The following is a 27754-nucleotide window of genomic DNA, read 5'->3' as shown; positions in this document are numbered from 1 at the left end:
GAGGTCAGTGAGCAGCAAGCTGCTTTGCAAAATCAATTAAGTGAAGTCAGATTGTGCTTTACTGAAAGTTATCTAGCTGTCATACTTTTAAATTTTCCAGTGACCTGTCAATTCTCTGCTCCCTTGAAACCTAATGCAAGTTGGGCAGGGCAGTTCTGGGCTCCACACTGCATTCTGCAACCTCAGACTGACAACCTCGGACTGCACTTTGTTTAATCTTTGGAGAATGCGTGATGCTACTGGTTCTGCTTTTATTATTTACACCTCCAATATTTACATCTTTACTTGTCCTTTTACCACACCAACCCTTCAGTCCCACGTTGCATCACTGTCTCATCACCTAATCCCTCCTGTTCTCCACTCTATTAGAGAACTTCCCTTTTGTCCTCTCCTCCCTCTAAATTGAAGCGAACCTACTCCTAATTATTTTCCCATCAGATGAAATGTTACTGTCTTCAATATGAACTGGTTCTCTATTCACAAAATGTTGCCAGACTTGCAGCATTTCCTGTTTGTAGTACAGGAACTGCAATTATTCCAAACAAAACACATCATTCATATTGTTTCTACATATTTCACATTTTTGCCTTCTCCACAGATAAAGAAGAATACGTAAGACATCAAAATTGAATCCAGATCACAAGAAAATCTGACTGTATTCCTAGATGCGGCAACTGTACCATTAGATACAGAACACTAAATTTCACTTTTGTTAAGTGGAACTTCAGGTGCAAATAATACTGAATCCATAGCAAGTTTTGAGAAGATATATAGCTCAGGTTGAGGTTTTGGATGTAGGTTTGCTCGCTGAGCTGAAAGGTTTGCTTCCAGACGTTTCGTCACCCTACTGGGTAACATCTTCAGTGGGCTTCAGGCTCAAAGTTTGGTAACATCACCAACCCAAAGAAACCCAAACATATAAACAGAAAGCAGGAATCATGTACAATGCTTCGCCTGAGGCCCACTGAAGATGTTACCTAGTAGGGTGACGAAACATCTGGAAATGAACCTTCCAGCTCAGCGAGCAAACCTACATCCAAAACTGAATCCAATTTACAGCAGCAGTTCTTTTTTTCCTTTCATTCACTGTGTTGAGACTTACATTTTTGTTTGGAGCTGTGAACTGAAGGTAATACTTGAGCTGTGAACAGCAACACATTTTTTGAAAAAAAGCAAAGAGACCAAACAAAATGAAATTTGTTTATGATACCTGGCCTGCAAGTTAACTGCAGGTTGATCATGTTCAAAGAACACAGTGGAGTTTTCAGTTCCAGAGATGCATTATGAGCAAACAGATGTAGATGTTTGGATATGAACAGGGACTTATGGTGCCAGCGTAACACAGTAAATATTGGAAAGAAACAGAAAGAGAAACCAACGTTTGCACTGGTATTGAACCGTGAGTTGTCAACAGAAAGATTAGGGCTGAATATTCCTTTGAGCCCACTGGAAACAGATCGCATTGACTAGTGTCTTCATAAACCAAGCAAGATGCAATCCCATGTGCCTGTGATATTACGGATCATGGAATCTGCTTAGAAGTTACACCCCTCATTTTTCTTTAGATTTATCCCTTAACTGCATCTGTCTGTCTGTGTGTCTTTGTAAGGACGGGGACAAAAATTGAATAATATTGGGTTATATCAAAAACGATAATTAGATTATCTTGTTCAACTTCTGCTAATGTCCTTTAGGAAAGTAAACTGTCATCCTTACCTGGTCTGGTCTGCATGTGACTCCAGACCCACAGCAATGTGGCTGACTCTTACCTGCCCTCTGGGCAATATGGGATGGGCAATAAATGCTAGGCATAGCTAGTGATGCCCTCAGTCCGTGAATGAATAAAGGAAAAATCTGGTATTAATAATAATCATTTGTTAAATTATTTTGTTCAAGCTATCAACTCGATGTTTGGTACTGGTTATTCAAAAAATTTGATCAGGAACCATTGGGACAAATTTTGAGGGTCAGTAAGCATTTTAATTTTACTGTGTTATGAATAAAGACTGATTTGATTTAGCTGTCAACGTCCGTGTTGTAACAATGGAATGAAGGCATCATTAGCCAGGTCAGCATTTATTGTCCATTCTTAATTGTCCAGTAAAGTGTCTGGAACTTAACCAGGACTTAGAGTTAATGGCTGAGCCCTGGGTAGTGTTGTCAACAGCGAGACCTACGTTCAGGTACACAGTTCCTTGAAAGTTGCGTCACAGGTAGACAGGGTGATAAAGATAGCATTTAGCATGCTTGCCTTCATTGCTCAGAGCACGGAGTATCAGAGTTTGGACGTCATGTTGCAGGTGTACAGGTCATTGGTGAGGTCACTTTTGGAATACTGTGTGCAGTTCTAGTTGCTGTGCTAAAGGAAGGATATCATAAATTGGAAAGAATGCAGGAATGAATCACAAACATGTTACCAGGATTGGAGGGTTTGAGTTATAAGGAGAGGCTGGATAAACTGGAACTTTTTTCTCCTGGAACCTAGGACATTGAGGAGATTTACAGAGGTTGATAAAATCAGGGGCAGAGATAAGTTGAATAGATAATAGACAATAGGTGCAGGAGTAGGCCATTCAGCCCTTCGAGCCTGCACCGCCATTCAATATAATCATGGCTGATCATTCCTAACCAGTATCCTGTTCCTGCCTTATCTCCATAACCCTTGATTCCACTATCTTTGAGAGCTCTATCCAACTCTTTCTTAAATGAATCCAGAGAGTGGGCCTCCATTGCCCTCTGGGGCAGAGCATTCCACACAGCCACCACTCTCTGGGTGAAGAAGTTTCTCCTGAGCTCTGTCCTAAATGGTCTACCCCGTATTTTTAAGCTGTGTCCTCTGGTTTGGCACTCACCCATCAGTGGAAATATGTTTCCTACTGCCAGAGTGACCAATCCTTTCATAATCTTATACGTCTCAATCAGATCCCCTCTCAATCTTCGAAACTCAAGGGTATACAAGCCCAGTCGCTTCAGTCTTTCAGTGTAAGGTAATCCTGCCATTCCAGGAATTGACCTCGTGAACCTACGCTGCACTCCCTCAATAGCCAGAATGTCTTTTCTCAAATTTGGAGACCAGAACTGCACACAGTACTCCAGGTGTGGTCTCACCAGGGCCCTGTACAGCTGCAGAAGCACCTCTTTGCTTCTATACTCAATTCCTCTTGTTATGAAGGCCAGCATGCTATTAGCCTTCTTCACTACCTGCTGTACCTGCATGCTTGCCTTCATTGACTGGTGTACAAGAACACCCAGATCTCTCTGTACTGCCCCTTTACATAAATTGATTCCATTGAGGTAGTAGTCTGCCTTCCTGTTCTTGCTACCAAAGTGGATAACCATACATTTATCCACATTAAACTGCATCTGCCATGCATCTGCCCACTCACCTAACTTGTCCAGGTCACCCTGTAATCTCCTAACATCCTCATCACTTTTCACCCTGCCACCCAGCTTTGTATCATCAGCAAATTTGTTAATGTTATTGCTGATACCATCTTCTATATCATTAACATATATTGTAAAAAGCTGCGGTCCCAGCACGGATCCCTACGGTACCCCACTGGAATGGAGCCGTTTATCACTACCCTTTGTTTCCTATTAGCCAACCAATTTTCAATCCAATCTAGTACTTTGCCCCCAATACCATGCGCCCTAATTTTACTCACTAACCTCCTGTGTGGGACTTTATCAAAAGCTTTCTGAAAGTGCAGGTACACTACATCTACTGGATTTCCCTCATCCAACTTCATTGTTACATCCTCAAAAAATTCAAGAATAACAACAAAGGTCCCTAGGGTGGGGGACTTCAAAACTATAGGGGAGGAGTTTCAAGGTGAGAGGAGAAAGATTTAAAAGGGACCTGAAGGACAACACTTTCACACAGAAGGTAGTTTGAATGAACTGCTGGAGGAAATGGTAGATGAAGGCACAGTTACAACGTTTAAAAGACATTTGGATAAGTACATGAATAGCAAAGGTTTAGAGGGATATGGGCCAATCGCAGACAAATGGGATTTGTTTAGATTGGGAAACAAGGTCAGCATGGATGAGTTGAACCAAAGGGTCTGTTTCTGTGCTGTATGACTCTGTAACCACATTACCATGGGTTTAGATTAGATTCCCTGCAGTACGGAAACAGGCCATTTGGCCCAACATGTCCACACCGACCCTACGAAGAATAACCCACCCAGACCCATTCCCCTACCCTGTATTTAGCCCTGACTAATGCACTTAACACGATAAGTGATTTAGCACGGCCAATTCACTTGGCCCGAACATCTTTGGGAGGAAACCGGAGCACCCGGAGGAAACCCACGCAGACACGGGGAGAATGTGCAAACTCCACACAGACAGTCACCCGAGGCTGGAATCGAACCTGGGACTCTGGTGCTGTGAGACTACAATGCTAACCACTGAGCCACCATGCCGGGTTTGGAATCACATGCAGGCTAGACCTGGTAAGTGGTTACAAAATCACTATCAGTCTAGCTTTTAATTCCTGATTTCCACAGGATTCAAGTTTCACCATCTGCCATGGCGGGATTCAAACACATGTTCCCAGAACATGAGCCTGAGAATCTGGATTAGAAGTTGAGCTACAAGTTTAACAGATATTGTTGCTATTTATGAATTCTCACAAAAACCATTATCTTCCATTTGCTTTTCCCTCAAGTGAGTCTCTATGCCCTACACTTGGTCTTTCACAGAGTCGAGAGACTGTGTCCAACGCAAAGGCTTTGAAATAGTTATCACTAATAGGAGGCACTCAAGGCGTATTATCAGTACAGTGTTCACTTGAACAATCCTATGCCCTCAAAGCGCACACATTTCACAAGGAACGTAGAGGGCAGGGGGCAATCTCCAACAATCACTGGAACTTTGGGCTTTCAAACCCCATTTCCCTGGATGCGGGATTCAGGCTTCCATTGTCACACCCCCCCCAGTTGATCTCTCTGCAATTCCAATCACAGTAAACGTATTGTGAAGGTGTACTGCAGTGATCACGATCAAACTTAAGGAAATGGATTAAGCATTAAAGTCACTGTGGTAAAAGAGACCTCCACTGTGAACCATCTTCCAAGCTATCTTACCAAGGCCCTTCCTGCCTATTTTTTTTTAAGGTGACTCATAAGATAATAGCATATTCTTACTGAGTGAGTAACCAGTTTCAACATCAGTTCCCACATCTCTCAGGAGTCAGGATTAATTTAGAGTGAGAGGCGGTTCTAATCTTCACAATTATAATGACAGCTTGAGTGTTCTAAAATGGTTTATCCAAAGAATAAAGAAAACTACAACACAGGAACAGGCCCTTTGGCCCTTCAAGCCTGTGCTGATCCAGATCCTCTATCTAAATCTGTCGCCTATTTTCTAAGGATCTGTATCCCTCTGCTCCCTGCCCATTCATGTATCTGTCTAGATACACCTTAAGTGATGCTATCGTACCTGCCTCTACCACCTCCGCTGGCAACATGTTCCAGGGACCCACCACCCTCTGCGTAAAGAACTTTCCATGTATATTTCCCTTAAACTTTTCCCCTCTCACCTTGAACTCATGATCCGCAGTGAGTCCCACTCTGGGAAAAAGCTTCTTGCTATCTACCCTATCTGTACCTCTCATGATTTTGTAGATCTCAATCAGGCTCCCCCCCAACCTCTGCCTTTCTAATCAAGTAATGCTAATCTACTCAACTCCTCTTCATAGCTAGCATCCTCCATACCAGGCAACATCCTGGTGAACCTCCTCTGCACCCTCTCCAAAGCATCCACATCCTTTTGGTAATGTGGCGACCAGAACCGTACGCAGTATTCCAAGTGTGGCTGAATCAAAGCCTTGCACAACTGTAACATGACCTGACTTGTACTCAATACCCATCTGATGAAGGAAAGCATGTTGTATGCTTTCTTGACCACTCTATTGACCTCTATTCAATCTCCCTGCCTGGTTTAAAATAGAAGGAAAAATGCTACACTTTATGTATATTCACAATGGATCAAGTTATTCCTTTTGCAGAATGACTGTGGAATATTTGACTTCTCAGAGGTTAGGGTTTACTGCACGAAGGTTGGAAGATATTAACCAAGGCTTCAACAGTGTACACCTAAATTGTTACATACTCAGTTGTAATGAACAAGACCATTCTGTACCCTGAAATCATGACTGACTGATTGTATGAAAATTCTACCTGGAATATCAAAGTCAATCCACTTGTGTGATGAACCACTGAATGTATGTCGATCTTGCTTGTAGTCACTGCTGCTGGACATCAACAACTCATCACAGCCATCCTCAGACACACAGCGTGGATCAAACTTCACAGATAGGTATATAGCACCAGGGATGTGAACTTTGTCCTAAAGGTTAAAAGAAAACCTAACTTTAACTTTTATTGGATGATTCATCACTGTTCCCAATGAAGATTCTAAACCTGGGACAGAAAAATGCAAAGTGCTGCATAAGAATAGAAATCATATCTGATTTGTGATTAAGAACCAGAATTGTCCTTTCTAACTCATTCAAGAGACATGGGCGACAATGGCTAGGCCAGCATTTACTGTCCATCCCTAATTACCCAAAGGCAGAATCAATGATGTTGGTGAGAGTCTGGAGTCATATATAGGCCAGACCAGATAAGGATGGCAGATTCCTTCCTTACACAGCATTAATGAACCAGTTGGGTTTTTAAACGACAAGCAACAGTGGTTATGTGGCTGCCAGTTAAGACAGCTTTTTAATCTAGACTAATTTTTAAAAATTGAATACAAACATTACCGTCTGCTATGGTGAAATTCAAACTCATGTCCCAAGGCCATTAGGAGAAAGTGAGGACCATTAGCCTGGGGTTCTAAATTTCTAGTCTATGACATGACCATTATGCCACCACCTTCCTATTAATCAAAATTAATGTTAAAAATAACAAATTGAGATGACTATGGATTATCAAGCAGCTTTAACTTGCACTCTTTAACATGCTGCCCAAAGATTTACTTGTTGGATGTTTCCAGTTTAATCCTCAGTGCACTGTAGGGACATTTACAAATCTAGTTTCACTCTGTTGAGACCATTCTGTCCATTTCTAAATTTGTTTGTCAAACATCAATGGTGCCGTAGCTATGATACAAGTGTGTCATTTTTTTTTATCCTCATCTTCCAACGGATTAAAAAACAACATTCAAGGAGAGAAGGGAAAAAAAAGAGCAGACCTTTCAGTCCCTTGAGTCTGCTGTGCTTTGATCTTAGCTAAACTTCTCTCGACTGCATGTTCCCACTCTATTGACCTCAGCCTTGAATGTAGTCAACGGAGCGCTGTGTGCAGTGATAGTGTCCCTGCATCCGGGCCAGAATGTTCAGGTTCAAGTTCCACCTCATGGCCATTTCGGTGCCACAACAATTCCAACCAGGTTAAAGAAGAAAAAATGACTGTGCCCAATAACTGGACATCCTGAGTCACGTGGAGAACAAGATTCCAAAGGTTCAAAATTTTCCACGTGTAGAAAATTCACACCTATGTTCTAAAAGGCTCTCCTTGAGATTATTTCAACAATCTGCATCCATTGAAAATAGCGTCTCTGAACCCTTCGAACATTTCAGCGAGATCACCGCAATAAAGATCAAAATACCATTTGTGTTCCTCTGGTTGACTGCACCGACATTTCAAGTTTCTTTGCATGTTCAAGGAGGCACACATTCCTGAATGCCAATAACTACTAGCCTTATATATTTTTTTCCATTTTTGTTATCTAAATGGATAATTTATCAGTTTCCTACATTATACTCCATCTGCCACCTTCTTACTCAACCACTTAACTGATCTATATATCCCCTCGCAGACTCTCTGCCACCCCCTCAGTTCATTTTCTCTAGCTCTGTATCATCAGTGACTCTGCATACAAAACATACATTTCCCTCATCTTAGTCATTGAAACAAATGGTAAATAGCCGAAATCCCAAGCACAGATTCTTCGCAGCCATCCACTTGTTGTGCACAGTATCTTGAAAATTACCCATTTAGAATCAAAGAATCCCTGCAGTGTGGAAGCAGGTCATTTGGCCCAAGTCCACATTGATCCTCTACAACCTACCCACCCAGGTCCACCTCTCCTACCCTATCCCTGCAGCCCTGCATTCCCCATGGTTAATCCATCGAGCCTGCACATCCCTAGACATCACAGGTAATTTAGCATCGCTAATCCACCCAACCAGCAAACCTTCAGTCTGTGGGAGGAAACTGGAACACCAGCAGAAACCCACACAGATGTGGAGAGAATGTGCAAACTCCAGATGGTGGCCTGAGGCTGGAACTGAGCCCTGGTGCTAAGAGGTTTCTCTTAGCCAGTTAATCAATCCCCAATCCAGTAAGTCCTGACCTTGCATAACAACCTCTTGTGTGGTAATAATTCAGAGGGACTGTTCTAGAATCTCCACCACTTCTCTTCTAAGTCCCTAGAATGCAGGGTCCAGACAATTTGCTACTTTTTACAACACATTCTTTTCTCTTTTTTTTTCATTTTCTAATCAACATGTTCAGAAATATTATTACACAACTATGCAGCAGGTTGGACTTGAAAGCTGGGCTTCTTGGTTCAGAGGTAGGGACACTACCACCACACCACAAAGTGCCTATTTAATTCTCTGGAATTTTATCTTTAAAACTAATTAAAATCCATCGCTCTTGTTTGACCATTAATTCCTTTCAGCTTCTCAAGCGTGTATATAGTTATTGAGAGGGAATGACCAACTCCAATGCCTCATCAGCCCAGTTCACTACTTCTATGTCTATTAACAGAGGTTCTGTGGCAATGGCCACAAGTCACAGCTCATTTAGGTAGCATTCACACCCAAGTCAGAAGGTCGTGGGTTCAAGTCTCACTCCAAGACACCTAGCTTTTAATGGCAAACAGAACAGGATTGTTAGTACAAGGTGCGGAATGGTGTCCACACCTCTGAGCCAGGAGGTATGTAATAACATCTCTGAACAGATTGATGGAAAAATATCTACAAGATGTGGTGTTCTGTAACTATTTGAGCCAGAGCAGGGAAGCTCTTCCTCATGGCTGGGCCAAAGGTTTATTCCTCAAAAACCACCAGTTACCCCCCTCCTCCCAAAAACAGGCAATTTTGTTGGTCATTTAGTCACTGCTCTTTGCTTACTAATTCTGACATAACGATAGTGTTTTGGATGCCCTGATGGTTTGAAAAGCACTGAATAAATCAGTGTGCTTTTTTGTGTGTTAAAAAACACACACAGGACTGTGGGGCTTCAATCTGTCATTGCTTACACCAAAGTCTCATCATCTATTGTGGGCTGGCATTACATTTAAAGAAAACTGCAACACAAAAGCTATTAGGAAACCTCAATTGTAGAGTTGTTGTCATAGGGATGCTTGGACTCCCTGACTTGGACATCCATTCCTGGCTCTTCCATAAACTGACAGGCTGTCACTGCCAGAGGCCCCAGCATGTTCACACTGCACCCAAGCAGTACTTTCTGCAGAATCTGATGGAAACAAACAAAAAGACGGTAAAATCTGTCACACAGAAAAATAGATTCACAGGTTAAAAACATGTAAAAACACAATGGGAAAGCTCCAGGCTGCAGTCAATTAAGTCTCAAGTGATGATAATATGAAAGAAGGATAAAGTTTAGTTATTTGGTTTTCCTTTTGGCGGTTTCTCCCACATTAGCATTACATGTGCCGAGGCATTTAAACTAGTAAGAAATAAACCAATCAGTAAACCACATGGATACTTAGGTCTGAGGCTATGAGAAGAGAAGGAGGGAGAGAAGAGGTGTTTGGGGGGGGGGGGGGAGAGAGGTGTGGAGGGGAGAGGGGTGTGGAGGGGGGGGGGGGGAGAGAGGTGTGGAGGGGAGGGGGAGAGAGGTGTGGAGGGGGGGGAAGAGAGGTGTGGAGGGGGGGGGAAGAGAGGTGTGGAGGGGGGGGGGAAGAGAGGTGTGGAGGGGGGGGGAAGAGAGGTGTGGAGGGGGGGGAGAAGAGGGGTGTGGAGGGGGGGGGAGAGGGGTGTGGAGGGGGGGGAAGAGGGGTGTGGAGGGGGGGGGAAGAGGGGTGTGGAGGGGGGGGGAAGAGGGGTGTGGAGGGGGGGGGAGAGGGGTGTGGAGGGGGGGGGGGAAGAGGTGTGTGGAGGGGGGGGGGGAAGAGGTGTGTGGAGGTGGGGGGGAGGGGTGTGGAGGGGGGGAGAGGTGTGGAGGGGGGGGAGAGAGGTGTGGAGGGGGGGGAGAGAGGTGTGGAGGGGGGGGAGAGGGGTGTGGAGGGGGGGAGAGGGGTGTGGAGGGGGGGAAGAGGGGTGTGGAGGGGGGGAAGAGGGGTGTGGAGGGGGGGAGAGGGGTGTGGAGGGGGGGAGAGGGGTGTGGAGGGGGGGGAGAGAGGGGTGGAGGGGGGGGGAGAGAGGGGTGTGGGGGGGGGGAGAGAGGGGTGTGGGGGGGGGGAGAGAGGGGTGTGGGGGGGGGGAGAGAGGGGTGTGGGGGGGGGGGGAGAGGGGTGTGGAGGGGGGGAGAGGGGTGTGGAGGGGGGGAGAGGGGTGTGGAGGGGGGGAGAGGGGTGTGGAGGGGGGGAAGAGGGGTGTGGAGGGGGGGAGAGGGGTGTGGAGGGGGGGAGAGGGGTGTGGAGAGGGGGAGAGGGGTGTGGAGAGGGGGAGAGGGGTGTGGAGAGGGGGAGAGGGGTGTGGAGAGGGGGAGAGGGGTGTGGAGAGGGGGAGAGGCGTGGTGGGGGTGGAGCGGCGTGGAGGGGGTGGAGAGGCGTGGAGGGGGTGGAGAGGGTGGAGAGGCGTGGAGGGGGTGGAGAGGCGTGGAGGGGGTGGAGAGGCGTGGAGGGGGTGGAGAGGCGTGGGGGGGGGAAAGAGGTGTTGAGGGGGAGGAAAGAGGTGTTGAGGGGGAGGAAAGAGGTGTTGAGGGGGAGGAAAGAGGTGTTGAGGGGGAGGAAAGAGGTGTTGAGGGGGAGGAAAGAGGTGTTGAGGGGGGGAGAGAGGTGTTGAGGGGGGGGGAAAGAGGTGTTGAGGGAGGGGGGAAAGAGGTGTTGAGGGAGGGGGAAAGAGGTGTTGAGGGGGGGGGGAAAGAGGTGTTGAGGGGGGGGGAAAGAGGTGTTGAGGGGGGGAAAGAGGTGTTGGGGGGGGAAGAGGTGTTGGGGGGGGGAAAGAGGTGTTGGGGGGGGGAAAGAGGTGTTGGGGGGGGGAAAGAGGTGTTGGGGGGGGGAAAGAGGTGTTGGGGGGAGGGGAGAAGTGGTGTTGGGGGGGGAAGTGGCGTTGGGGGGGAAGTGGCGTTGGGGGGGAAGTGGCGTTGGGGGGGAAGTGGCGTTGGGGGGGAAGTGGTGTTGGGGGGGAAGTGGTGTTGGGGGGGGGGGGGGGGGAAGTGGTGTTGGGGGGGGGGGGAAGAGGTGTTGGGGGGGGGGGAAGAGGTGTTGGGGGGGGGAAGAGGTGTTGGGGGGGGGGGGAAAGAGGTGTTGGGGGGGGGAAGAGGTGTTGGGGGGGGGGGAAAGAGGTGTTGGGGGGGGGAAGAGGTGTTGGGGGGGGAAACAGGTGTTGGGGGGGGGGGGAAGAGGTGTTGGGGGGGGGGAAGAGGTGTTGGGGGGGGGGGAAGAGGTGTTGGGGGGGGGGGGGGAAGAGGTGTTGGGGGGGACAGAGGTGTTGAGGGGGGGACAGAGGTGTTGAGGGGGGGACAGAGGTGTTGAGGGGGGGACAGAGGTGTTGAGGGGGGGGGGGGAGTCAGAGGTGTTGAGGGGGGGGGGGGACAGAGGTGTTGAGGGGGTGAAGTTGGGCAAGAGAAGGGAAAGAATTCATTTCTGACATGACAATACGGTCTACCCTTGTTCTAAAAAAAAGTATGCTTTGCCTGACAGTGGAGACTACAGCTCTGAATTTGTGTTGCCACGCAGAAGTATTTCTGTCTGACCCCCACACCTCCCCCCCTCTTCTTCATTGCATGCTTGCAAGAGTCTATTAAACCCCTCTTGGCATATATAAATCCTATTGACCTGGAATTCTGTCCCTCAATCCAAAGGAAGAAATGAAAACAACTTTGGGCAGGTCGCCACGCCTTAGTAAAATGCTCGGTAAAAACAAGGACTGCAGATGCTGGTAACCAGAGACTAGATTAGAGTGGTGCTGGAAAAGCACAGCACATCAGGCAGCATCTGGGGAGCAGGAATATCGATGTTTCGGGCAAATGCCCTTCATCAGGAATGAAGTAAAATGCTGCCCAGTGAAGCACTGGCCCAGCTCACAAGCCTATCACCAACCTTTTCCCACAGCGGTTTTTCCTCCAGCTGCATAAGCAAATCAAGTATGTAGGCCATGTGTGATGGGCAGCTGAGACCGAGAACATCCTCAGTGATTGGCACTCCACTCGGCCAGTCAGCTAACAGAGCAGCCAGCACGTGCCGGGCATACAGTATGGAGATGGCTTCGTTGACTTTGTACAGGTAGTCCCGGGCTGTCCTCTTGCTTCGCACGTCGAGCTCTTTGTGCAGCAGCATGGAGCTTTTAGTCCGTCGCTGTTTGGCAAAGCTGAGCTGCAGGTCACTTTCTGTGTTGGTTATCAGTTTCTGGGTCACAGGGTTGGTCTCCTCTGATGCCTTCTCACAACGCAAAGGCTTGGACTATTAAAAAAGACAGGTTAGATTCACCTACCTAGTGTTTAATAAATGAACAAAATCATTACAGCCCAATATGAAGATAATTTCAAATGAACTTTGGTTATTCATCATCAGTTTGTGCATTCTTATGTATTACACATTGCTACAAAGAATTTGCATCAGTCAACAGGGATTTGCAGGTTTGGGATAAAACAGATCAAAGAGATCCCATGGCTGATCTTTCATTTTAAATGTTTATAAAATTGTCAGCCACTGATGAAGCTGAATTATGCAAGTACAAAGGACAAAGGCATTATGCTAAGTCTTTATAAACCAATGGGAAGGCCTCAACCGAATTAGCATTCAATTCTGGGTAGCACATTTTCAGAAGGATGTCAAAAGCCTTGGGGAGGTTGGAGAAATGGTACCTGGGATGGAAAGCTTCAGGTACATGGAGAGGCGAGAGAAATTCAATCTGCTCTCATTAGAGCACAGAAGGTTAAGGGAAGATTGATAAAGGTACCCAAAAGCAAAGACTCTCATTAAAAATAAAACTGTTTCTATTTTCAGAAGGCTCAACAGCCAGAGGACATGGGTAGAAGGTAACTAGCTGAAAATCCAGAGGCGATATGAAGCTATGATTTGGAGTGCACTGTGGAGCCTGGAAGCGAGGTGGAAACTGAGTCAATAATGTTTTTCAAAAAATAATTGGAGAAATATTTAAACAGAACATTTTCCAGGACCCCAGGGATTGATACAGACAGTGGGACCATCTAGCAAGCTCCAAGGGATTGAATAGTGCACTTTGGTTCTCTGTTACTCAACTGTTTCACAAAGAAACAAATGGCTATAATATTGTAATATGTGCAAAAAATTACCTTGTTTACAAAATGAATCATTACAAGATTGCATTAGCTCTGTTCAAAAAGTAAAACCAATAACTAACATAGTAAAGTTTATTCAGTGGAGGAATGCTATTGAACAACACTACAAAATACAGAGGAGTTCCAGCCACTGCTTGAATAAGGAGGTGTGCTGTTGCCTTGATTATAAACAGCTCAGTTAGAATCATAATCTGTTCACAACTCTTTGTAATTTTATGTAAATCACACTAAGCTGTAGCACATGAGAGTTCAAAAAAGTGAGAGGTTATCTATTTTGGTCCTAAAATACTGGAGAGAGAGTTATTTTTAAATAGTGAAAAATCTAAAAGTGGAAATTCAGAGAGTCTTAGGGAGCCAATTATAGAGATCATCAAAATGCCAGTGAGTGATACAAAAATTAATCAAAAGGGTTAATGAACTATGTTCAGTTCTGAGCATCATAGTTTAGGAGGAAAACAATGGTAGCTGGACTCCAAGAATTAAATTACAAAGAGATTATTTCCAAACTACAGTTGTGTTCTCTGGAATTTATAAAATTAAGATTCTTATAAATTTCTAAGATACTCAGAACACAATTTGAGAAGAGAAACTGTTCCTGCTGATTGGAAAGTCGAGTAGTTGGAAGACTGAGCCAAAAAGTGCAAGTCTAGAGTGAAGGTAGGAATCACTTTGATGCACAAAGGGTAATAGAATTTTGGAAATCTCACTCTCAAATGACAGTTGATGCTAAGTTAAATGCTCAACTTAAAATGGAAATGATTTGATTTTTGTTTATAAAAGATGGATATAATGCAAAGGCGGTTTGAAAAATTTAGGTCAGGGTCAACAAATATCTCACTGAATGGAAGAAAAAGCTCAAGGAGCTAAATAGACTACACCTGCTTCCATGATGATTTTGTAATAAGTACCTCGCCCAGGAACATGAGCCTAAATTCTAACCCTGCCAATTATGCAGTCATGCCTTCTGAGGAGGTTAGGAACAGACTCATTTGTTCCCAATGTTCCCAATGTGAGAGTGAACTGCCAGCACTTAACAGCAGGTCTTAGCAGTGAGCAGACCTAGAACAAAGAACACTGCAGCACAGGAATAGGCTCTTCAGCTCTCCAGGCCTGCGCTGACACATTTTGCCCTATATACTAAAACTGTCTTTGCTTACAGGATCCATATTCCTCTATCCCCTCCTTATTCATGTACTTGCCCAGGTATTTCTTGAATACTGTTGTGTCTGCTTCCACCACTCACCACCCTTGGCGTGAAAAACTTGCCTCGCGCATTTCTTTTAAACATCACCCCCACCCCCGTCACACCTTGAACCTGTGTCCCCTAATAATTGACCCTCCACTCTGGGGAAAAAGCCTCACACTTTCCATTCTATCCATGCCATTTACAATCTTATAAACTCGATCAGATCACCCCTCAAACTTCCTGCATTCCAGTGAAATCAAACCCAGTCAATTCAATGTTTCTTTGTAACTAAAATCCCGGAATACCTTTTCTGTACTCTCTTCAAAGCATCCACATCCTTCTGGTAGGGTGGTGACCAGAACTGGACACAACATTCCAAGTGTGGCCTAACTAAAGTTCTATAAAGCTGCAGCATAAGTTGCCTTTCCTTATATTCAATGCCCATTCCAATGAAGGGAAGAATGTAATAGGCCTTTTTTTTACTCCCTTATCCACCTGTGCTGCCACCTTCAGTGATCAGTGGGCCTGCACACCCAGATCCCTCTGCATAGCAATACTCCAAAGGGTTCTGCCTTTCACTGTATAATTTCTACCTGTACTTGACCTTTCAAAATGCACCACCTCACATTTGTCCAGATTAAACTCCATCTGCCATTTTTCTGCCCATGCCTCCAACTGATCTATATTCTGACAATCCTCATTATCCACAACTCCCCAATCTTTAAATCATCTGCAAACTTTCTAATTAGACCAGCTACGTTTTCCTCCAAATAATTTATGAAGTCACTATTCACAACCCTCCATTCCGAAAAGCATCTCTCCATCGCTCCCCTCTGTCTCCTATGACTAAGCCAGTTCTGTATCCATTTTGCCAGCTCACCCCAATACCATGTGAATTCACCTTTTGTACCAGTCTGCCACAAGAGATGTTATCACAGGAAGTGTAAACCAGCACATACAGACCCTTTTAACATTGAAGGAGCTGATTTATAAATCAATTTAACAAAAGTTTCAAAGTGAGGAAATAAATTGAAAAACTTTACCATCATTTTGTTTTACTTTCCTTGTTTTAACTCAGCCACTCTGATTGCTTGGGGAGCACAGCTTCTCTCTAATGAGGCAGAGACCTTATTTTCTGCCCATTTCAATGCACCACCTGCAAAAGTGCCTCTCCATGATTTCAGTAATTGACTCAGTCCCAAGGTTGAATAGTGAGACAATGTCTCAATCAGCTCTGTTCACCGTGACATCAGTTTGCTTGTCTTTTGGAAATTATCATTCATGGGACATGGACATTTACCTCCCATCCTAAACCATCTAGAACACAGGCTTCTTACAAGAGTACAGGAGCAGACTCCTTGGTGGATGAGAGTGAATATGGATCTGGTTGCACTGACCAATCATAACACAATATTTGCTGTGTAGTCTGTCAATATTGACTCGGTTTTACCAGTGCTTTTATGAGGGGCTGGGAGAGCGTATGCACTAAGGGAAGGCGTAAAACAGCACGGAAGGGTAGGGAAATGGAATAGTGCCTGCCATGCCATTTTACCAGTTAATGGCGAAGGTGGAGGACAGGCCCTCTCAAGGATAACTGAGCCACTTAAGTAGCTAAAGAGTGGCCTTTTCACCTTCCGGCTGGCAAATTTACCATTAGCGGATGCACCTTCCACTGCATGGGAATACCACTCAGTCATGTCCCAGAGATAGAGGGGATGGTTTCCTAATCAGTCACCCTGAGGGCACCCATAGCGCTTCTGAGACTGCTGAGCTGCTAGCTCTCCAATTGGCTGGCAGCTCCTGGGGGCGGGGGGGCTTCTCTGTTAAGAGGCAGCAATCCCCAGAAGGAAAATGTGGTGGGAAGGCAGTGCAAACTGTTAATGCAGGTTTGTTTGCCTCGGCTTTCCAGCCGGTTTGCAAGATGCCTACCACAACAGAAATCAACCCAATAAGTCTAGCCACTTAAACAAACAGCCATGTATGACTTCAGACTTGTGCACATTGCCCTTCTCTACAGCAGTTGGCAAAGAGGAGTAAACATTTAAATAAAAATTAATTAAAAATTTTCTCTGATACACATTGGGCCAGATCAGAAAGGTTGCAAAAACTCTGCTCATTTTACTGTCATCAAGAAATCTAATACTGCATTAACCTGGCACACACTAGGAACAGATTAGTAATACAGATTAACTGCTCTTCTGGAAAACCTGTATATTTAACTCCTCGCTGAACTAAGTTCTCAGCACGTTGACGATTATTGTAGAAGATCAGTGAACAGTTCGCTTCTCTCTTCTCAGCCCAGTTTTCAGGACAGAGTGACAGAAGATTCCGAGATCCCAGCCCCTTCAATCCAATACCCAAAGCACCAATTTCATGCCAGCAGGAATATTGCAATATTCAGACCTTATTCCAGGAGCTCAGTAAAGGAGTTTTGCACAGAAAACTTAAATTCAGTTATGATGCAATCCATTTATATGCAAGTCTGCTATCAGCAAATTCCTGATGTGAATGATAATTCTCTTGCTCTCCAAAATTGACCAACATAGTTAGAATATGGTCTTGAGCCATGCTATTGGCATGGAAGTCAGTTTGCAAAGTTTTGATGGCACAGACCCGCATATGAACAGAATGCAGAAAATTAAACAGGAAAAACATTAGGATTTCTTTTAAAAAGCTGCATGTAAGCTGATGCTGTATCCATTGGTTAAATGAAAATAAAGATTTTTCATTACATGCGCTAGGTGAGGTAAGTTTGACTCTTCAATGTGGAAATGACTGGCCACTTACCAGTGTGCAGAGCTTTCCCATGATCTTGTGCTGTGGAAAGGGGTGATGCTGGTGAGTGTAAGTTACAAGGGTTGTGCCACAATTTTACCACTAGTACAAGATATTAATGAGTTATTTAAAATGAAAGTAAAAAATGCTGTATATAGCCAATCCACCACCTCTACATAGCAACACAGGAAGTAGTTTTTCTGACTTCCAGCATTTTCCTTCTTTGAAATAGCATCTTCTAAACACTGCCAGAGTGGGTCAGCAGATTTTGTCAGGGGTATGTGAGAAAAAAAACCTCAAAAGGGAAGATATTTTGTTAGAATACGAGTTTTCCCCATATAGTCTAGACACGTTGCAAGGGACAATTGTTATTGTTTTCCTTTTGGATTATTGGATTGAAGTGGTTAGCACGGCTGCCTCACAGCGCCAAGGACCCGGGTTTGATTCCAGCCTCGGACCACTGTCTGCGTGGGTTTCCTCCTGGTGCTCCGGTTTCTTCCCACAGTTCAAAAATGTTCAGTTTACGGAGATTGGCCATGCCAAATTTCCCATAGTGCTCAGGGATGTTAGGCTAGTTGGGGTAGCCATGTTAAATGCAGAGTTATGTGGATAGGGTGGGGGATGCTGGGTGAGAGGCTCTTCGGATGATCTTTCTGCATCATACGGATTCTTTGATTTGAAACTGGAAGTCAGACACTACAACGGCTGAGATATAATGAGAGTTCTGCAACTTAGGAAAAACAAGTGATGCAAATTTAGCTGTCCAAGACAATGTCGGTTTTGGAGCAATGAGATTGATACATTGCCGAGTCAGAGTGGAAACAGAAGCAAGGCTGAGTGTCTCTAGAGGCTGGAGGTGGACTTGAATCCCACCAACACTAGTTCAACTCCTAATAATACATTAGCCAATAGGTCTGCTGCCTTGGTGCCAGAAAGACTCTGGTTTCAAATTCGACTGTGAACCAGGAGTCCAAGTTAAGACTGCCTGACGATCTCCAAGAGCAGCAAGAGCCCTCCAGTGTCAGAAAGCATCTCGATCTCTTTCTTTCAAGAATGTTGGAAGGGTCTAGACATAATGCTACAAGCAATGATATTGAATTAAATGCAGTGAATAACAGTAACTGGAGTTGAATGAGCGTGAGAGGTGCCTAATACAGGGTGAGGTAAAGGCACCAGAACGTTGGACAAGTCGCAGTTTACCCACATTGGGACTCAGGAAGATGGGTACCACGGAGATGATAAAAAATAATGCTTGTGGACCTTCAGCAATTATGGGGATGTTGTTAAAGGTGAAGGTATCTGCTGTGACAGAGGAGGATAAAATATCTTGGTAACAGCTGAAAGATAGGTTTGGTACTCACCTCAGGATTTATTAGATATTGAAGTCCCATACTGTGCTGTTCAGTGGCATGTTGGTGACAAGTGTACTTCAAGTGACTTTGATGCACAGCATATTTGATAAGGGTGTGCTGTGCACAAACTCCTACAAGACCCAAGCAAGTATTGCTGTTTCTTACAGAGCTAGGGACTGGACAGCAGTGTGAGAAGGATGCATTTCTTAGAAAGAAAACAGTTCAATGAATTGAATAACAAGAATTCACCAGGTCATAGTCCATTTCAGCATTTTCTCTTTCATTTAAGATTTTCAGCAAAGTTTTTCTTTTTATCAGGTTACTCTGTGCGTAATGTCACATTATTAAATACTACATTCTCTACTAGGAATGTCAACAAATATTATTTGAAAGCAACAGGACTTTAGCATGGTAGAAAGCTGGTTAAATGGGATTGCTGTTCAGATACTGCAGTTTACTTCTGGATTGAAGTAAAAATCGTTCCTAAGATAGTTTTGTTGAGAATCTGGCAGTTTCAACTGCACCCACAAAGTTCTACCACAGGAAACACGAACAATCTCTGATCTTATACACTAAAGTCCAGCCAGCTAAAATGGTAATGCTGAGGAATTAAGTAATACTTGATTCAGGTACGGGGGTATCGAAATGTGGACTGTTGCTCGTCTCATCTTACGTTGGGCAGGATATTGTGTTGGATCATTCTTCAAAAGTCTGCTCACAGTACTGGGGGATTTGGCCCCTTACTGGCCCTTCAGATCCAAACCTGCCTATGATTAATTGTGTTTTATTCCTCTTTGGAATGTGAACTGTCTAGGCCAGTTTGTACTGGCCATCCCTTGAGGTGGCAATAGTCAGCCACTTGCACATGGCATTCATGAAATCACTTACAAATCTGAAATAAATTACTATGACTAGAATTTTCATCAATTAAAGATGCGGGAGCAGAGGTAGTCCATTCAGCCCATTGGGGTCTGCTCCACCGTTCAATGAGATCGTGGCCAATATGATCATCCTCAACTCTACTTTCCTGCCTTTTCCTCATAAACCTTGATTCTCTCCTGGTTTAAAAATGTGTCTATCTTAGCCTTAAATACAGTTAAGGATTCAGCTTCTGTCCTAGCTGAGGGACACCCTACTCCGAGATTATGCCCTCTGGTCTAGAATCTTCACTCAAGAAGAAACAACTACGCCCCATCTACCTTATCAAGACCTCTAAGGAGATTAGGTGTTTCAATAAGGTATAAACAAATTGTCAACACAGTTTCATAGTGTAGCTACCACACACACAGGAGTTTGTTACTTCATGCAGGCACATACGCTCGTGCATATGTTGTAGAAATTGGGCAACCAGGTTTTAATCCCAAACTGGGCTGAGTATTGTGGGGCAACGAGAAAACAGAGTTAGAGTTCGAAAAGCTGAACGCGGAGATCAAGAGACAAAGGAAGAAAGGACACACCACACATGGTACAATCATCATGTCAGTGTCGACAGCTTTCGTGCTGTGGTCTTCTGTCCGTGAGGCTTTGCTTGGCTGCCACTTCAGAGACATGGACTGGATTGCCTCATCTGTTGTAATCACGTGCCCGTCAAACCTGAATATCAGTTCAAAAACATAGAACTTCTGTCATCTTTCGGGCCATTGTTTGTGAATCATTAACAATGCAATTTGAAAAGTTCAAACACATCTCTCAAGTGTTATTTACAGCAGCAGTGGACAGGCTAAAGGCGACATAAACTAATATGTGAAGTTATTCTTCTTTCACTTAATTCTTCGACCTCTGTTCATCAGCTGCTATGAATTACACAGGCCTTACATGTATAACATTTATTGTTGCAGAAAACCAAACAGATACTGATATTTGAATTAGAAATAGCTCTTCGGGTTAATAAATGATATTGGTGGATGTGCAGGTAAAACTTTGATGTATGTGGAAGGCTCCTTTAGGGCCTTGGATGGAGGTGAGCGAGGAGATGTGGGCACAGGTTTTACAGTTCCTGCGGTGGCAGGGGAAGGTGCCAGGATGGGAGGATGGGTCGTAGGGGGGGCGTGGACCTGACCAAGTAGTCACGGAGGGAATGGTCTTTGCGGAAGGCAGGAAGGGGTGGGGAGGGAAATATATCCCTGGCGGTGGGGTCTGTTTGGAGGTGGCGGAAATGTTGGTGGATGATGCAGTTTATGCGAAGGTTGGTAGGGTGGAAGGTGAGCACCGGGGGGGGGGGGGGGGGGGGGGTTCTGTCCTTGTTACGGTTGGAGGGGTGGGGTTTGAGGGTGGAGGTGCAGGACGTGGATGAGATGCATTGGAGGGCATCTTTAACCACGTGGGAAGGGAAATTGTGGTCTTTAAAGAAGGAGGCCATCTGATGTGTTCTGTGGTGGAACTGGTCCTCCTGGGAGCAGATACAGCAGAGGTGGAGGAATTGGGAATACAGGATAGCATTTTTGCAGGAGGTAGGGGGGAGAAGAGGTTTAATCCATGTAGCTGTGGGAGTCGGTGGATTTGTAAAAATGTCAGTGTTAAGTCGGTCGTCATTGATGGAGATGGGGAGGTCCAGGAAGGGGAAGGAGGTGTCAGAGATGGTCCAGGTGGACTTAAGGTCAGGGTGGAATGTGTTGGTGAAGTTGATGATCTGCTCAACCTCCTCGTGGGAGCACGAGGTGGCGCCGATGCAGTCATCAATGTAGCGGAGGAAGAGGTGGGGAGTGGTGCCGGTGTAATTACGGAAGATGGACTGTTCCACGTAGCCGACTAAGAGACAGGCATAGCTGGGGCTCATACAGGCCCCCATGGCTACCCCCTCTGGTCTGGAGGAAGTGGGAGGATTCGAAGGAGAAATTATTAAGGGTGAGGACCAGTTCAGCCAAACGAATGTGTGTGTTAGTGGAGGGGTACTGGTGGGGATGTCAGGAGAGGAAGAAACGGAGGGCTTGGAGGCCCTGGTCATGGCGGATAGAGGTGTAGAGAGATTGGATATCCATGGTGAAGATGAGGCGTTGGTGGCCAGGGAAACTGAAGTCTTGGAGGAGGTGGAGGGTGTGTGTGGTGACTTGAACATATGTGGGGAGTTCCTGGACCGGGGGTATAGGACAGTGTCAAGGTAGGTGGAGATGTGTTCGGTGTGGGCAGGAGCATGCTGAGACAATGGGTCGGCCAGGCTTGTGGATCTTGGGAAGGAGGTAGAACCGGGCAGTGGGAGGTTTCCCGGACTACGAGGTTGGAAGCTGTGGGTGGGAGATCTCCTGAGGTGATGAGGTTCTGTATGGTCTGGGAGATGATGGTTTGGTGATGGGGGGTGGGGTCATGGTCAAGGGGGTGGTAAGAGGTGATGTTTTCAAATTGGCAACTGGCTTCAGCAGTGTAGAGATCAGTGCACCAGACTACCACTGCTCCCCCTAATCTAGACTCTAATCTCCAGCATCTGCAGTCCTCACTTTCACCTCAAAGAGCTGAATGGCTTATTCCTCCTCCTATTTTCTATATTTCTGCTACTTAGGTACCAGTTGTCCTTGGACTAATTTACCAGGACAAGCAGCCACACAAAAGCTGTAAAAAGAACAGGTTTGCATTTACTTGGCATTTGAAGTTTAATTATTGAAAACATCAGTGATATAAGGATTTAGATAAATGTTGGCCAATACACTTGGGAGATCTCTATTGTTTTTCTTCAAGGATCTCTTGACCAGCCAAATGGGACCTCGGTTTAACATCTCATAATAATCAAGCACTCCCTCAGCACTGCTGCAAAGTGCCAGGCTCGATTATGTCAAAACCTCCCGGTATACAAACATCCTGCTGCTCTTGAGAAATATACACAATACCCAAAGCAAACTATAGTAAACTAAGATTTCAAGTAATGTCAATGATGGTCAAATCACAGTGGATTTTAGCCAATTTATTTCAAGAAAACCTCAACAACCAAAGCCACACCATATCAAGCTACAGAACACTTCACAGCAAAATTCTGATAGGACTTGATTCAATTCTAATATTTCATACTCACCTCTTCTGAACTTCGAGAAAGAAGGAGTCTGTTTTTCGCATCTGAAGTTCATACATGGCTCGCAGGATGTGCAAAGGTGCATTTAGAGCATCGTGAGTTATCTGGGGGAAAAAAAAATCTGTTATACCAGAAAGAAATGTTCCAATTTCTGCCTTCCCTTTAACTGCTGGAATAACAAAGTACGATCAGAAATAATCATCAATACAAAAACTCAGTGTACTCAGGGTGTGAGCCTTAAACCATTTTTTAATCAGATTCTTCCCTCAACAAATTTTCCCCCGAGTTGGAGAGGAACAGTGAACAAGCCAAAAGTCGTTCCATGGCTTGGGGTTTGTTGACGCTCTTAATATAACATCAAGCAGGGCCAGTGTGTACTTTACCAACTATTGACAGGGAATAATCACAGCTAACCAGTCAGTCCACCTGAGAAGATGGACCAGATGTGAAGCGCAAATATGATTGCCTCTCAAATCCTGGGTCATAAAGTTAGAAATTAAAGCAACCTTATTATCCCACTAAGCCAGGCTTGAGAACAATACATTTCTGGTCCAAAATAAATGCGACATTTGCTTCCCTGAGCATGCTTTTTTAAAACTCAACAGCAGTCTACTCAGGGCTCAATAAGATCATTTACCAAAAAGTACTGGCTGGAATCCCAGTAGAATCTTCAGTCTATTCTGTGTTCACCTACTGGAGTCAAGATGGTGACCGGAACTAAATTGGTTCAATTTCCCAAAGACAAAGAGACACAAATATTTTAAAGAATCTTAATTGATAGCTGGGTACCCATTCTGGAAGAAAATACACAGATTTTGTCAGAGGATAGAGATATATGTATTCAATTTCAATTTCCAATGCACTGAGGCTAAACAGTTTTCTAATATTCATTGTTAAATGAGATACCATGTTACAATGGTCATCTCAAGTGAGGTGATGGGGGCACTAGTAGAAATAACAGGCTGAAAGCAGCTAACACATTTACAGAAATAAATAAATCATAGTTTAAGTCTAGTAGGCTTGGTCCAATAGCTAAGGGTACTTAAATTATCTACAAGTGTGAGAATTAATGGAAATGTCTCATGCACAAAGCTCTCCTTTACACAAGAGCTGCAAGCCCTTGAGAAACAATAGCAAATCAAACATGGTCAGAGATTTCTAGATATGTTAATATTGGCCAATATTGAGTGAATTGACCAAAATTTTCAAAAACTTTCTCACTTGAACATTCTTAAACTACAGAACACCTCAGGCAAAGAGCTAAAGGCTTCCATTTTAATGTTATACTCATCGTTTTGGACTTAGCGGAAGGAGCTGCTACAAAATGCGGCCAAGGTAATCTCACATCAATTTCAATAAATGAGAGAAGGGATCTTACAAATGGTCATTGAATAATAAACACTACACCACTAATTCGCATTGAGTAGCCAGGAAAGCCTGAATAAGTGACCAGAGTGCTAACTTGCTGGAAGTTACATTTTATTCTGAATAAAAGAATATTCAGCATCGTAATCTTCTTTTATTAGCATATGCAAGTTACATCCATACCTGGAAAAAGATTTTTGTAGCTTCGTCAAGACCTTCCAAAGGATCAGGTTTAGTTTCATCAAGTTCAAACACAGAGCCACTGCTTTTAGGCTCATGATCTGAAACCTGCTCCTTCTCCTCTGCCTCAGAGGTTGCCCCTTCACCAGCAAGACTGGCCTCCTTCTTTGATGAATACATCATGATCGACAGGGTCTTGGTGCAACAACAAAGAACAAAGTGAGATTAAAATTGAATTCCAATACAATTGCGCACAAATCTGGTTTATTGAAGACATGATCATATGATCGGTTTCAGTATCAGATGTCAAATGCAGAACGAGTTTGAAAGAGTTTGATTTATATCAAAAGAACTTCTATGTCCCCTGCCAGCAGATGGAAAAGAGTTTCTGACCAGTTAAGAATGTGAAGCCAGGAAAGGCAGCATACAGATTGGTTTGAAGCATTTCTAACGGCACAATTAGCTGCACAAAGCTTAAGTGAATTCAGAAATGTGATGTTACGTACTTAGAAATCTAATACTGGATGAAGGTCCTGTTCTTACCTCCAGGTCACAAAGCAGCCATAGCTTACTAAATCCTGTCCCCTTGGTGCATTTCTTCTGAAGCAACTTTATCAAACCAGATTGGAGAATGATCTGATGGATCTCTTCAACACTATGTTTCTGCAACAAAGACAGGGAAATGTTAGTCACTAACAATAATGAAGGAAAATCCCAAAGAAACCAGCCTGACAACAAAGTCCTGACAAACAATGGAACAAGGCATGACCACTGCAATAGAACCAAATAACCTGATTCAGGATCCCCATAGATTCTTCACATTTTTCAAGAATAGCCACAAAGACTCTTATAATCAATGAAATGCAACTTGAGGGTAAACACGTGAGGGTCAACTCACCTCCTGGCAAGGCACAAGTCAAGAATATGCTGAAACGCTCTCCACTTGTTTGCATTAGTGCAGCTTACACAAAACGCAAAAAGCTTGACACCATCCACCAAGCAGCCACTCGATTGGCACCACATCCAACAACTTCAACATTCATGCCCTCACAGTACTGATGCCTCGTGACAGCAATGTGTACTATCTTTGAAATGTACAGCGGTATTTCATCTAGGCTCCTTAAAAGTTACCTTCCAAACTCATGACCTTCATCATCTAGACGGACAAGGACAGCATTCTCTCTCATTTGAATTGGCCAAATTTCCAAAGCAATCGCTAGTTTCGTTAACAAGTGATTACCTGCAGTGTTTTGTAGAGACCCTTCAGAGCAAGTGATTGGAGCCAGGTAGCCTCCACTGCATCTGGGCAGCTGCTGTCTATATTGGTCTGCAGTAGGTGGCTGTAGATTAACATAAAGTGCTGTAGGAACTGGATGAGTTGAGGTTGAGTCGCCATACATTCAGGTTTACAAACCTGCGCCAACCGGTAATCCCTCACTGAGTTAAAACAGAAATGGACATTCAAAGAGAATGATTAACTTTCACATCCCAATTGCTGCATCCCATCCTTTTAAGTTCTCTGCTTTTAAATTATTTGTTTGAGTTCAACTAATTTCAAATTCTTCACATACGCTCGTATGAATGATGAGCAGGGTAGCCTTCGAGTCTGTTCCTCTGTTCAGTAAAATCATGATTGATCTGATTTTAACTTTAATGCCACATTCCCACTTACCTCTGACAACCCTATATATCCACTGTTACCAAACTAATGCTGCCTTACAAATATTCAAGGGTTCTGCCTCCATCATTTTTGGAGGGAAAGCGTTCCAAAGGACTCAAGGTGAAGAAAATGCTCTCTTCTTTAAATGGGTGACCCCTAATTTTTAAAATCAGTGACCCCCTCGTTCCAGATTGTCTCACCAGAGGAACAAATCATCTCCACAACCATCTTGTCATGTCCTGTCAGGATGTTGTCTGTTTTATTGCACAACAAATTACTTTGGGCTCCAGGAGAACATACGAAGTGGAAATCCACACCTGAGTAAAGCTAGCAGGACAAAAATTGTTGAAAAATACATTAACCCATTGACAGATGTTATCATCTCAGGAGAGTATCCTGAAAAAAGCTCTGCTTTGAACATGGATCACTCACACCCTTAAACACAGATCAGCTAATTGATGAATGGAAAGGTGAATCTGGATGAGAACAACATGATGCTGTTTTGTGACAGGGCGCAGGGCACACATTCTGAAAAACAGGACAAAACAGATGGAGGCATATAATATGCGATTGAATAGACACTGACTGTCTCCTTTGGGAAATATTGCTAGCAAAGACAACCACAAATTGAATGCTTTGAAACAATAGAGAGAATATGAGAAACAGTGAGGAGAAAAGAAGTGACCGACTCGAGTATCATTTGCAGAAAAAGATGAGGTGCATGAACTGTTTCACCGAAGAAGGAAGCAGGTGAAGGTAAGGTAGAAAAGGTAATCAGCTAGTTTGTTTTCCTGAGAAGTATCATATCTGAGGGTTATACGTTTAATGTAAGAGGCTCCAGACAGAATTTTCAGGCAGCTACATGCCCACATTAAAGACATTGTCAAATTCATAAAGATGCAGCATTAACCAACTCTCTCATCACAGAAAACTTTGTCCAGGTTTGAAAAAAAAACAGCATCGTGTCAGCATTTCAAGGAAACTTTGAGACTGCACCAGAAAAGATGGTTGGCAATGAATTAGGCTCGTGAAAATACACATGCCAAATAAACTGAGTTCCACTAAAGTGATAGAAATGCAAAGCAGCACCTTAAAGAGGAAGCTGCTACTAATGCACGGACAGGGAAAGGGGAAGTTCAAGGGCAAGGAAAGTACAAGGTCATGTTCACCAAATGGTAAAGGTTTGACAACTGATAGGAAGTGAGACACTTTGCACAGGTCACTAGTGGAAGGTGGAAAATCAAAACAAGAGCAAGTAAAACAGATTGACATAGAACAAAGAACTGCACAGTACAGGAACAGGCCGTTCGGCCCACCAAGCCTATGCTGAAACATAACACCTCTCTAAACTAAAATCCTTTTGCCTCTACCTAGTCCATATTCCCTCTGTTCCCTGCTTATTCTTCTCAGTCAAGATGCCTCCTAACATCATTATTTTATCTGCTTCTACCACCTCATCTGGCAGCACATTTCAGGCACTTACCACCCACCACTGTGTAACAAACACTTGTCTCTCACATCTTGTTTAAACCTACCCTTCTACCTTAAACCTATATCCCCCCAGTAACTGACATTTGTACACTGGGACCAAAACTCTGACGATATCCAACCTATTCATGCTCTCTATTTTCTAAACCTGTCTGCCTCTGACATTCAAGTGAAAACAAACCAAATTTGTCCAATCTCTCCCAGTAGCTAATACCCTCCAAACCAGGCAACATTCTGGTAAACAAGGTTTGTAGCTCAGGTTGAGGTTTAGGGTGTAGGTTT

General features: G+C 44.2%; 1 protein-coding gene across 3 annotated transcripts in view; it reads right to left on the bottom strand.

Moving 5' to 3' along the window:
- Positions 1-27754, bottom strand: part of zzef1 (zinc finger, ZZ-type with EF hand domain 1) — a 260425-nt gene that overhangs the window by 45596 nt on the left and 187075 nt on the right. For 2 of the 3 annotated variants that reach the window (XM_043718816.2, XM_043718817.2), the window contains exons 44-52: positions 25565-25761; positions 24868-24987; positions 24328-24519; positions 22783-22883; positions 20240-20375; positions 17443-17472; positions 12250-12609; positions 9354-9497; positions 6186-6354 (exon numbers count right to left, since the gene is read on the bottom strand). In XM_043718816.2, coding sequence (XP_043574751.2) covers positions 6186-6354; positions 9354-9497; positions 12250-12609; positions 17443-17472; positions 20240-20375; positions 22783-22883; positions 24328-24519; positions 24868-24987; positions 25565-25761 — 1449 coding nt within the window. The remainder of the gene's footprint in view (positions 1-6185; positions 6355-9353; positions 9498-12249; positions 12610-17442; positions 17473-20239; positions 20376-22782; positions 22884-24327; positions 24520-24867; positions 24988-25564; positions 25762-27754) is intronic. The other variant, XM_043718818.2, reaches the window with a different exon arrangement.

Source organism: Chiloscyllium plagiosum, unplaced genomic scaffold (genome assembly GCF_037043375.1).
Source record: "Chiloscyllium plagiosum isolate Xiang-an unplaced genomic scaffold, Cpla_swu_hap1 HiC_scaffold_31, whole genome shotgun sequence".
Classification (NCBI taxonomy): domain Eukaryota; kingdom Metazoa; phylum Chordata; class Chondrichthyes; order Orectolobiformes; family Hemiscylliidae; genus Chiloscyllium; species Chiloscyllium plagiosum.
This window is presented reverse-complemented; position numbering and strand designations above follow the sequence as displayed.